Source organism: Anoplophora glabripennis, unplaced genomic scaffold (assembly GCF_000390285.2).
Source record: "Anoplophora glabripennis isolate ALB-LARVAE unplaced genomic scaffold, Agla_2.0 scaffold8, whole genome shotgun sequence".
NCBI lineage: Eukaryota > Metazoa > Arthropoda > Insecta > Coleoptera > Cerambycidae > Anoplophora > Anoplophora glabripennis.
In genome coordinates, this window is record NW_019416350.1 from 1,868,486 (window position 1) to 1,880,717 (window position 12,232).

Genomic DNA, 12,232 nt, shown 5'->3' on the forward strand with positions numbered 1-12,232 from the left:
TTTTTCAAAATTGTATACTTTTATACCTACAATCGCTAGGTAAATGGAAAAGTCGACATCGACGAAGATGACGCCCTATACATATACTGTAAATAATATATGTTGGGGACTAGGTAGTACAAAAAATGGTATGATATCCCTATAGGCACAATATTAAAAATAACTCAATACAAACAAATTTCAATACATGTTATGTTGGTATTACAAATGCAACTACATTTTATAGATATTTATTATTTCTGGCTTTATATGTATTTAATATTTAATATTAATCTGTACTTAACAAACCTGTAGGCCTTAATAACGTATACATTGTACAAAACCAGATAAACATTTCCAAAGTGAGAGTTGAAAGTGGTACCTTAATAAAATTTGCATAATTACCCCTTATCTCATCCTTCTGTTATCATGGGTAGTAATTTCTCGTATAATAAGCTTGAACGGAATACACGTTATCAGAGGCGTCCACTGTTTCATACAAGAAAAAGATATTGTTTTAAATATAGGAATATTTCAAATTGCAGCTATTGCAGTAGAATACATGCCTCTATAATTATGCCAATAAAGGTGTTTGCATTGTATTTATACATGTATTGATCTTAATGATTAATATTGTTATCTTACTGAACGATAGTTCATTTAAAGGGAAGATTAAATTAAAATGTTGAGCAGGGTTGTAGGTACAATAATTTGTCGTCTAATTTCATCATTCACACTTGAATTACCTGTAATATTGCGAGAAGCCGCATTTTTACCAAGCACCTCTACGGTGCTGAGATTTTGGTCTCCTGCTCGCCTACAAAGAGGCAGAGGAGATGTTCGGATGCCTCCTTCATCGCGCCAATCTCCATGAACGTTTGAGAGTGGGGACGTCGTTACTGGAAATGTGAGCAACGCAACGATATAATTTTTTGCCTTTTTCCACACTTGTACACTTCCAGTATGGTTACTGCGTTGTGTTCATATCACTTTCTTTCAGGCTTTGGCTTGCCTGTTTTGTGGTCTCCTGTGAGTCCCTACAACTTTGAAAGCTTCTTGGAGCTTGTGCTGGCCTTCTATGGGTACCTATGAATTTGGGAATCTTCTAGGAGCTTGCTATATCCTTTGGAATCGTCACAGCAGGGTTGGACAATGCCTGGGTGGATGGAGTGCTAGACTGAAGTCTAGGTCTGGAGCAAGCTCGTAAAATTTCTGAGAATTTTTAACAACCTTTCGAATTGCAAAAATTTGTGATTTATTGATAAAAATATTATTTACTGTAAAAAAATGTTTAATTTATCATGCGCAGAGATTTTATACAATACAAATGGCAATAAATTTAGAGCGTCAGGTTCCTTCCTCGTTACTGATTGCAAGGTTGATTGATTCCATTTCTGGATGGTTTTTAGAGATCCTGTATTGTAATTTTGTATTGCGGTTCCACATTACGCATTTTGTACCTTTCGAAGAGAAGCTTTTATTCTCCCTAATCAGAAACTGAGGCGAATTTTGTATTACGCGGCGCTTCGTCGACGACTATACTCTACCGACAACATTGACCTCCAGCGGTATCCTCTGCTGCGGCTTTGATGTTTGCGAACGGCTGGGAGCTTCGGAAAGAACTGCAGTGGAAGTTTTCGAAACATATAGCCGGGAATGTTTTTTCCGCGCCGTGCCTTCTGGTTTTCGTGGAGGGTAGTTTGATCCCCTCGGACATGGGTCTGTACTTTAGTCTCGATTGGTCCTACGTAGAGTGGTTCGAGACAAATTTATGGTTCCGATCGGAAAGTTGAGCGAAAATTTGAAACTACTCGGGACTTGGAATACTACTAGAACTGATTACAACCATTTCGTTTAGTCGTTGGTCTCCTATAAATATTGTAGATTGTATACCTTGTGGCACAGTACATCGTCTTTGGTTTAAGCATATACAAATTTGCATTTATATTATAAATTTTCATACCAAACATATTGCATCAACATTGCGTCATGCTGTATGCAGTTTGCACCTTCACACAAACATAATTCATGACCAGTGGGATAAATGATCGTTCTGACGAAAGGAATAGTTGACATACCTTTGAACATTTTTGCTTTGTGTCTATTTCTTATGATATTAAATATGCAATGCCCATAGGCCTTGACATACATATGTGTTTTACTTTATTGCATTTCCTTTAACATTTATGAATATGTTCATGGCTACACCTAGAGTTTCTGTATTGAGAATACTTCCAAATTTGAAGTTGATCAAAATTAATAGCACAAACTCTGTGAACATACAGTGATACGAATTGAAACTTATTAATAATTTAAGAAAAGTCACTTCGCAAATGCAACCTTTTAAAGGCAAGTCTTCCTTGTCAAAAAATTTCTCTTTTTTCACCTTTTTTCCACCTTAAAGTAAAAGATAACGGCAAAATAACTATTCACTGTCATTTACAAAGTTAACATAACAATCTAGAATATGTTGATTTTTATACACGATACAGTTTTGAAATAAAATTGTTCTCTCTCAATACACTATATCTAGAGGGTGTCCCACGGTGACGAGACATTAGACATATTTCGATTTTTCGATTTTAATTTTGAAAATTTGGGCAATAGTGAAGTTGCGGAAACCGGCCAACATTTCGATTTTTTTGAGGAACAAGCACACCTAAAAAAAACTTCGAACACATTTTTTTCTGATTGTATAATACATTTATAAATGCTAGTTTTAAGAGTATAATTTTTTTTTAATTTTGTAGTATCGATATGGATTTTTAATTTTTGACTGAGTCGCGGAATTCCCAGATATGTAGGGAACCCTAGGGTTCCGCGGAACACAGTTTCAATACCGCTGGCTTAAGCGATCTTTCTCATAGATGTCACCATGTCGAAGTCTTTGGCGAAGGCTACCATTGAAAAAAGTTATTCCATGCGATTTTATTAAATGTCTGGTAATATCTTCCATTTTTATAGACCTGTCTTCAAACATACTGCAACAGACATACTCTGGATTTAGGTGATCTTTGGTTGCTCTTTTTAATTTCTAATAGGTGGTTTAGTGGTCTCCAGCTGCTCGAATTTCCGGAGTACTTTTCACGGGCGCCCCATGCGGTCTTCACCTGTCACTCTGCGAACAGCATCAGGCTCTGTTGGTATCGTCTGATTTTGTCTTGGATGTTGAAACCGATTGGTGGCTCTGTAGACTCGGCGGTAGGACTCGAAAGGTCAGTATTTTTTCCACTTCCAGTCAATATACTGTAGATGTAGGGTGTAGGTATCACACTGGCTCCATGTTCTGAGACATATGCAACGATTAGAGGTCGAGATCGATTGTTTTCTGCAATTATCGATAGTTTCTCGATAGTGACTAAATAATGCAACACTGTGCCATCTCTAGCATCTATGTATGGTACAACTACTAGCAGTTTTAAAATTGTTGCGCGGAAGTAGTTAATTTCAGTTCAAGTTAGCAAACTATTATTCGTTTTGACACTTTTGACTTGACACTACTTGCTTCCTGTTCCGCGTTCCGTTCCTTGTTCCTGTTGTAATGTAATGTTTAGTGTTTACATTTCTAAGGATCGTTGATTGTATTTGTAATATGTAGTCTCTTGTCTGCGATTGCAATTTGTAACAGTGCTGCCAAGATGTGGCGCTAAATTAGTGCTTTTAGTTTATTCTATGATGAATTTCCACTATCGAAGAACTATTGACAGTTAGGTATCGATCGCTTGATCGTTGACTATCGATAATTGACTATCGATGGTGCTGACTATCGATAGTTCTCGACTTTTAGCAACGATGTCGAATTCTTTGTTGAACTGTTCTGGGATCTGGATGTGTTTTCTGACTTTGAATTGGAAACATGGGCGACGTTTTTGAACTAAAGCTAAGTTGTACTGTAAAAATGTTGTTGTAGATTTAAAACTAAATGAACTGATAATAGCACATAAAAGTAACATAGCCAGAACATGTTCTGGTAATAATATTTTTAGATTTTGATTAAAATAATTGGGTAGAATGAGTATTGTTTGTTTCATGAAAATCGCGCGTGAATTTAATGCACTAATTAAGCCGATGAGTGCACTAGTCCCTCCACAGCCGCTAATGTATCCCGCTCGTCCGTCTGAAGAGGACGGGAACAAACGCTGGGTGCCATCTCATCTACGACGTCAGCATACTAACAAGCGGCCGCGGGCCATCTCACACCGCGCGCCCGACATTTCATTCGCAAACAAAACGCGTCCGGAATTATGCAAACATGAAAGAATAATTCGCCACCGCCTCGCCCACCAAATAGACCCCCCGGCCTGAATACGTATATTTCTAGAGAATGTACCGCCCCATGAATTTTAAAACTCACCTCTTAAACTTAATTTATTCCTTTGATTCGGTGCGCAAATAACTGATTTTTCCGTGATTGGGTTTGGAAAACTATACGTGGAATGGCAAGCTGTGCAGAATTCAAGTTACCTGACTTTTCGAAAGGTGTGTGAAAGAAAATTGACCCTTAAGGTTACTATAGTATGTCAGCAAAAGTTTGGAGAATTGTTGTAACAGGAAAACAACAGTCCATTCGATATTTGTTGAGGTAGAATTCCAAGAAGACCCCCTGCTTCACTTTCTTGGAATTAAACGCATTCGACACCCGATCTCGGACCCCCACAAAACTTGTTAAGGCTTCTCAAATTTATACTCCTCCCTTTAAATGAAAAAATTCATAACCTTTTCAAATTACGGTGACTATAACACTTATTCTTTAGCCCTCAGGCCGAAAAGAATTATTCATGGCACTTTTCTGTCATAAGCAATTCTGAGATTGTCGAGGTCATTGGATTCAAATATACTCTCGAAATTCAAGATGGTGAGTCTAAATCAAAATGGCGGATGGGGAGATTCTATGACACCATGAGCCTGGCGATCGAATACTGCAGACTCCATGACCCCATAGCTCTGGGGACAGAATTTCGACGCAGGAAAATTATAAGACCATGGCTATGTAACTCCATAGCCCTAGAGACTCTGTAACCCCATAGCTTTGTATAGTCAAATTTCCGAATTTCGACAAATAGACCAAAGTAATAAGTTTCAACAAACGGAGAGGAAGAGAGATAATCGAAACTTATGGCTTATCCAAATTTGCAAAAAAATATCGTTTTTTACAGTAGAAACCCTTTACATCAGGATAAAATTTTACGTAGAAAGCTACTGTGAAAAATTTGGACTGTACTAAATTTGAAGTCCATATTTTCGGTGGCTCTTGATAAAAAGTTGTGTTCTGCGCTCGGTCTTTGAGAGATCGTTGAACCCTTGAAGTCGCTTTAGAAAAAAAAATCATTATTTACGTAAATAATAAAATAATAATAAAAAATGGCATGGGTCAATCTCAAGTGCATGCCCAAGCACCGCTACATTAAATTTGGTCACACGAAGAGTCTAAGCTGGAATCCACTGGGCATGCACTTGAGATTGACCCCATACCATGTTTTTGAAAACAATTCCTAGGCCAATATAAAGAACTTTCATGACGAAAAAATTTCGGATGTTTGAGAAGTAAAATTGAAATTTTGAGGAAAATAAAAAACCACCAGTTTGTGTCTATCAGTTGATTATAAATTAAAAATATGTATGTATTTATATTATGTACCTACGTGCAACACTTTTCGAGATTTTAATTTTTTATTTCTTTATTTCGTAAATTTCAGCGTAATTTTTTTATTGCGTGTCAACATATAAATCATACGTAAGTCGTCCCCTCAAATACAGTATGAGTTGCATGTTTCATTATCAAAAAAATTACCACTTAATGAGCGACGCAATGAATGTCTCGAATAATAATGGGTTCCACCGATGAGAATGAAAATGCACGCAATTACGTATTATAGCTGCTATTTATAGTTTGTAATTTAACAATGTCTCAAAATCGTGCCATACAGCGAATCTGTTGACGAACCACCATTAAAAATGTTACCGGTTGGAAGAACTTTATTGCAGATGTTGAAAATCAGCGTTTTTTATAAGAAAAAAAATTGAAGCAGCACAGGACCTATACAGTTGATGTTTGTGAGTTTTTGTAAGTAAATCTAATTGTAATAATTTGTTATAAATTCATTCAAACCTTCGACACTAGATAAAATTGAAAGCTTTTTTTAAGCTTATTGAGAACTACATTATTGCAAAATGAAATGAATTTACATTGATGATTCGTTTCAGTAGTAAAGGCTGAATACAATATGTAAGTTTTCATCAAAGGGCAATACATTGTTGTTTTCTAAAGTCCTGGAATTCACATTTTGCTGCAAAACGCAACAAATCCTTAATGACAAATAGATATCCAATCCTTTTATGGAGCAAAATTAAACAACTCCATCGATTTTGCACGTATTATTCAAAATACAACAATTCATGTATGTTTTCGCATGTGGAATTTCTGATAAAGCATAATTTATTAAGTTGTATTAGTCACAACCATAGAAACTTGAAACTTGTATTCATTTATTTATCCTTAAAAAAATGTTTCGTTAATTACCAAATGAATAACTTGAATATTTATTATATACATATATTTTTTAATTTTTGTATTTTCTCAAAATTCTTGTAACACAAATTTAAATCCAGTATTATACAGAATGTAACAGTTTTTATCTATTTATCACCTAAAACTATTGAAAATAAATTGATTTTATTATATTAACGTATGTATAGAAAACTCAATTGTTTCCGAGATAGAGGATTTTGAAAAAAATTAAACCAGACTTACAGACCTTATTAATCGATACACGTCTTTATAACCAATATTAATGATTCGTTTACAATGAACAATGACAAACCGTTATGCCTGCGCCAGAGATAATGCGATCGCTGATTGGTTGAATAGAGTCTCGTGAAAATTTACACCAGTAATAGCTGGCGAAACATAATGTTGTGTCTTTATCTTATTGTTTTAATATTTTTTATTTTACTGAAATTTAATTGCTAACATGAAGGAAATAAAATTACTATTCCAAACAAAATTATTGGTCACGTGGCTTGTAATCATTTATGAAGACTCTGTAGATTATATTCATGAACATAAGTTTGTAGGGTTTCAGGGTTTTATACAAATGAGTATATTAAAAAAAATACCCGTTTTATATGAAGAAAATTCGGTTCAAAACTTCACATATCTACTAGTACCTCCATTGAAGAAGAAGAAGAACACAGTCTGATATACAACCTCACATGGCATGGCATGTCATGTACCGTATAAAACGATTGCCATTGGTGTTTAATCAATATAGAAATTTTGTAACATAACCAAAAAGTATAAAGAAAAGAAATGATAATTATGACTTCGAGGCAAAAGATACTGAAGTTATACAAAACAATGCTTAGAGAGTCCCAGAAATTTCCTGCTTATAATTTTAGGTACATATTAATTTTGTAAAAAAGCAGTTTTAATTCAAATATTTTCTTTTTTAGAGAATATGCAATCAGGAGGGTTCATGTCGGTTTTAGGGAGAATAAAAACTTAACAGACCCAAGTCTAATAGAAAATCAAATAAAAGAAGCGAAAAGGAATTTAGAGATAATTAAAAGACAAGTAAGTAAAATGGTATTTGCATTTGCATGAATATTAATTGATTATAGGTTATGTTGTTTAGAATAAAATAAAGAGATCACTGGACTAATCCCAAAGGAGAATTTGATAATAGCTGTTTGAAACACTTTCCATAAGTTGTTATGTAATAATACAAAATATACAATACACGTTAACAATAATTTATTAATACAAACTATTACCGATCAATTAACATTGTTTTGTTGCAGGTTATAATAGGCCAGCTCTATAATGCAGAAAAATTGGTGATAGAGAATATTTCAAAGTGAATATTTTATTACATACAAATGAATGTGTTTATAAGTGATAGTTTTAAGTACATAACATTGTGAAATAGTATAAACACCGATATTTATTAGCAACAATTAGAATATTTTCATATATAATGTATAGGATATCATTGTAAATTGTGTATATTTGTTTCGTGGTATGGAATCACATTGTTATTTACTAAAGAGTTTTGTAGACCACTAAAAAGCTAGCAAAATAGCATTCTTAAATCAACTGTAACTGTTATTGCACATTATATCGTCACAGTTACAGGTAACATCTCCCTTCACTTCAAATATTACCACTATAACTTTACAATAGTTACTAGTAAGGAGGAAATATTTGAATATAAGACTAAAGGGAACAGTTCTGAATCCGAGTTTGAATCTCAGTCGAATGTTACCTACACATTAAACTTTACATCTCATGTTACATATCGTTTTATTTCTTTTTCTACTATCATAATAAGGGGCCATCCATAAATTACGTCACACGAATTTTAGGATTTTTGAACCCCTCCCCCCGTCCTTGTCACAGGTTGTCACATTTTTATAATCCCCCCCTCCTGATGTGACGTCACACATTTTTTAAATTTAGGCATGTATTTAAAAATAATCGAGAGAAAACGCTATTTTCATTTTTTAATGTTGCATGAGAGATAATCTCATAGCGAGAATGCTGAATTATTAATAAATATAGATCAAGTTCGTAGATTTTTATACTTTTTTATTCACATCTAAATTTCGCGTTTTAGTATTTTAAATTTTAACATGTGACGTCACAAAATTTTTGACCCCCCCTGCCCCTTGCCACACATCGTCACATTTCGGTGATACCCTCCCTCCCCATTTACGTGTGACGTAATTTATGGATGACCCCTAAGCTTGCACTCATTTTCCTTTTTATACACTCCTTTTAAAATTTGACTTGTTGCAGCTTATTTCGTAAATTTCACAATACTTACTTTTATAGTTATCTGTACTGCATAATTGCAAAACTTATCTGATTGTACAATAATTATCTTGTTTTTATTTTATTTTATGAGTACATACATGCAAATATGTTAGATTATTAGGTATTCCCTATCCTGTAGTAGATTATTTGTAATTAAAAATAAAAAATCTGAAATTTCCTTATGATTGTTACAAGAAACTTGATATATCTACAAATAGAAAAAAGACTCTATTTACATGTTTTAATTGTGCAACAAATTTTATTACAAGTGTATTTATATTTAATATTAAATAAATTCAGAAGAAATAGAATGTATCTATTGCTGTTATTTTGAAATTATTATCAAAAGAAATTAATTCAGTATCATTTTATATCAAAGAAATCCATCTTAAAACAGTTTCTAAGTACTGACAAGGAGAAAGTAAGGTAATTGGATTTTTGTCATTTTTGATGTTTACAGTACGTGTAGTTTGGAACTTGAAAAAGAATTTTCCGAAGTAGTTCGATGCAACGTTCATAAATTACCGAGATACTCGATTTTGAAGTTTTACCTGCCAGACAAATCCACTAGTTGCGAGACATTCTTCAACTGAGAGCGTGGCCTAATTGGTAGCGTTTGGGTCTGACAGTCATGAGATTGCTGGTTCGAGTCCGTCGCGTGACTTTTTTTATTCAAAACGCACCATACGTTTTTAAATTCTTTTTCTCATCTCAAAAATTATGAACAAACGAAATATTATAATAACTACTTACGTATATGTAGGAATATTCTTCAAATATTTCATTAAAATACACAATTGGTTGATAAACAATATTTATTATGAATTAACAATAAGGTTTCATTAAAAAAAAAAACAAGATGAGGTAGGATGTTCTTTTATTTTATATTTGTGTTAGTATTTGACATTTTATGCAGTGTGGCACGAGCCAGAATGGTAGTTATCATAGAAACATGTGAAGCAGAAATTAATAAGCGTCTAGCTTTCTTTTTCTTATCTCGAAAATTATGAACAAACGAAATATTATAAGAACTGTATATAGGAACATTCTTCGTGTTTGATTAAAATTTTGAGCTAGGTTGTGTGGGTCGTCCACTGTGTTTAAAAAAACCGCTTACAAAACACACTTGCTTGGGCATAAAAAGTTTCGGTAAATTCCACAAAGGGTAGAGAAGCATTGAAACTGTGTCATGAAAGAAAAATCATTCAAAATGTTAACGAAATTTGCTTCAACGTCGATATTTTGAATACAAAATGCGCCTGTAAAACATATCATTTACAAGACGTGCTAGATGCTTAAAAAATTTCTGCTTCCCATGTTTCTATGATAACTGGCTTATGCCACACTGCGTAAAATGTCAAATACTAAAAATAAAATTAAAAAACATCCTACCTGACCTCGTTTGTTTTTTTAAAGAAACCTCATTGTTAATTCGTAATAAATATTGTTTGCGCATTTTAATGAAATATTTGAAACATATATATATATATATATATATAATATTTCGTTTGTTCATAATTTTCGAGATGAAAAAAAGAAAAGAATAAAAAAATCATATGGTGTTTTGAAAAAAAAATATCACGCGACGAGTCGAACCAAAATTACAAAAATCTGATTACCTTACCTTCTCTGTGAGAAGATTAATAGAATAAGAACCAGAATTAATGTTTTGGAAATTAATCAGTAAGTTTTTTATTTTGATGCATATGACAAAAATGTTACTTTAACGACTTTTACATGCTTTAAAAAATATGACTTAATTTAAAAATTGACCTGTATAAAGAACAAATACAGTCGATTCACACATTATTATTATAGCTTCAAAAATTTTATAAAGGTCAACTTTTGCTTTAAAATAAATCTACATTCTACATCTATATGAGAAGGAAATTAACTAATACCAATATGATTTTGGTGGTACCCTATCTTCTTTGATGTTCATTTTTTCCATAATGTCCATTTCAAATGTACACAGCCGGGGTTCGAAGGTAATTTCGCTAACAGCAGCAGCAGTAGTGTCTTTAGGTTGTTCCTTATATGTAGCTTTAGTTTTATAATCGATGGTTTCTTCAGCAGATGCTGGCATAGGTATAATTCTCCCTGTTCTAGTAGACACTCTTACTCTTTGTCCGTCTTCTGTGAATCGCCATTCAATGGATGTTCCTGTTAAGTCTGATGGATCTACTAAACGTACTTCATTGGTTACTAACAAAGGTTTTTCCGATTGGACATAGACTCCAGAAAACTCTTTATCGTCTCCAAGTTGTTTCAATTCGCAGTTCAGGCCTTCAACAATAACCCAATTTCTCTCTTGTATTATCTGTTTAACTATGCCTTGTTTGCCTTTATCTTTACCTATAAAATAATTTCTTGTTACATTTCAATTTCAAACTCTACAGGTAAAATTTAACTAATAGATATATTATTTACAGTTTTTATTAAAAACGCATACCTACTAATATTTCCACACGATCTCCCCTGAAGAAGCTCCACTCCCTAATCGGTTCAACAAATACCTTCGGACTCAACTTGCCAGGTGCATTATCTTGCCGAAATTCTGCTGTCCAGGGTCTATTCATTGTGAAATGAAATTTTTTGCGTTTTACAACTGCATTTGGTTTATACTGCATTCCCGTAGGATTTCTCCAATATACCTGTTCCATAGCACGTTCTATATACCTATCTGGTAAATTTGAAAACTGTTTAGACCATTTTCCCACTTTAGAAAATAAAATATTTGTTATTCTCATGGCTGTGTGTTATGTATCGAATCCTTAATTTTTAAGCTCGGATATATTGTACACAAACACAACTTTATATTTATAACCTATAAAATATTTTATTATTTTTTTTATATACCATAATTACCATACCACAGCCCGATACTATCAGTGATAACACAGAACACAGAACAGATATATATCATGATACCACGTAAGGTCTATGGATACCACAGTATAAAGAGAACAGTAGTAAGTTCGACCGACAAACACAAAAGACCTAGACACCAACTTTTTGACCCTGGGTGACCACCCCAACGACATCCCCCCCCTTCCCGCTAACCTTTTCTGTTTCAGAGACCGCCAGGATCAAGAAACGAAGACAACGACACACACACACACATACACACACCCCATACCCTCCTTACCCCTCCCCTCCCGCGCTAGCCTAAGGGCCACCTTAGCAAAGCGCATCCCAGGCTGCATAGCCGCACTACCCTACCCAACCATACCACACATAAACATGACACTACCCCCGGGGTTTACACAGACGAGCCGGCGAAGCAAGAAGAGCGCCAGAAGAAAGGGCCCTAGCCGGCGGGGCCCAGCCAGGACAAAAGGAGGTCCCACAAAGCGCCTACACCGGCCGCATTTGCGGTCGGGGTAGACGACGGATGGGGCCCACCTACGAAGGCTGTCCAGGCCTACACGAGATGAG

General features: G+C 34.3%; 2 protein-coding genes across 2 annotated transcripts; one reads left to right on the forward strand and one right to left on the reverse strand.

The window, feature by feature from the left end:
- Nucleotides 1-5,885: 5,885 nt before the first annotated feature.
- Nucleotides 5,886-9,025, forward strand: LOC108904683 (LYR motif-containing protein 4). The gene is made up of 4 exons (XM_018707325.1): nucleotides 5,886-6,043; nucleotides 7,054-7,377; nucleotides 7,432-7,552; nucleotides 7,780-9,025. Exons 2-4 carry the CDS (start codon nucleotides 7,289-7,291, stop codon nucleotides 7,837-7,839), a joined length of 270 nt encoding a protein of 89 aa, XP_018562841.1. The 5' UTR covers nucleotides 5,886-6,043; nucleotides 7,054-7,288; the 3' UTR covers nucleotides 7,840-9,025.
- A 1,305-nt stretch (nucleotides 9,026-10,330) lies between these two features.
- LOC108904732 (probable 39S ribosomal protein L24, mitochondrial) lies at nucleotides 10,331-11,698 on the reverse strand. The gene is made up of 2 exons (XM_018707393.2): nucleotides 11,247-11,698; nucleotides 10,331-11,149 (listed from the first exon to the last, which is right to left on the reverse strand). Exons 1-2 carry the CDS (start codon nucleotides 11,542-11,544, stop codon nucleotides 10,689-10,691), a joined length of 759 nt encoding a protein of 252 aa, XP_018562909.1. The 5' UTR covers nucleotides 11,545-11,698; the 3' UTR covers nucleotides 10,331-10,688.
- Nucleotides 11,699-12,232: the final 534 nt, after the last annotated feature.

What these genes read in the sequence shown, in the direction of transcription:
- LOC108904732 (XM_018707393.2), bottom strand. Translation starts at nt 11,544, where the DNA reads ATGAGAATAACAAATATTTTATTTTCTAAAGTGGGAAAATGGTCTAAA. An exon ending in TCGTGTGGAAATATTAGTAG is followed by an intron (nt 11,150 to 11,246) that starts GTATGCGTTTTT and finishes ATTATTTTATAG; the next exon opens with GTAAAGATAAAGGCAAACAA.
- LOC108904683 (XM_018707325.1), top strand. Translation starts at nt 7,289, where the DNA reads ATGATAATTATGACTTCGAGGCAAAAGATACTGAAGTTATACAAAACA. An exon ending in TTTCCTGCTTATAATTTTAG is followed by an intron (nt 7,378 to 7,431) that starts GTACATATTAAT and finishes TTTCTTTTTTAG; the next exon opens with AGAATATGCAATCAGGAGGG. An exon ending in TAGAGATAATTAAAAGACAA is followed by an intron (nt 7,553 to 7,779) that starts GTAAGTAAAATG and finishes GTTTTGTTGCAG; the next exon opens with GTTATAATAGGCCAGCTCTA.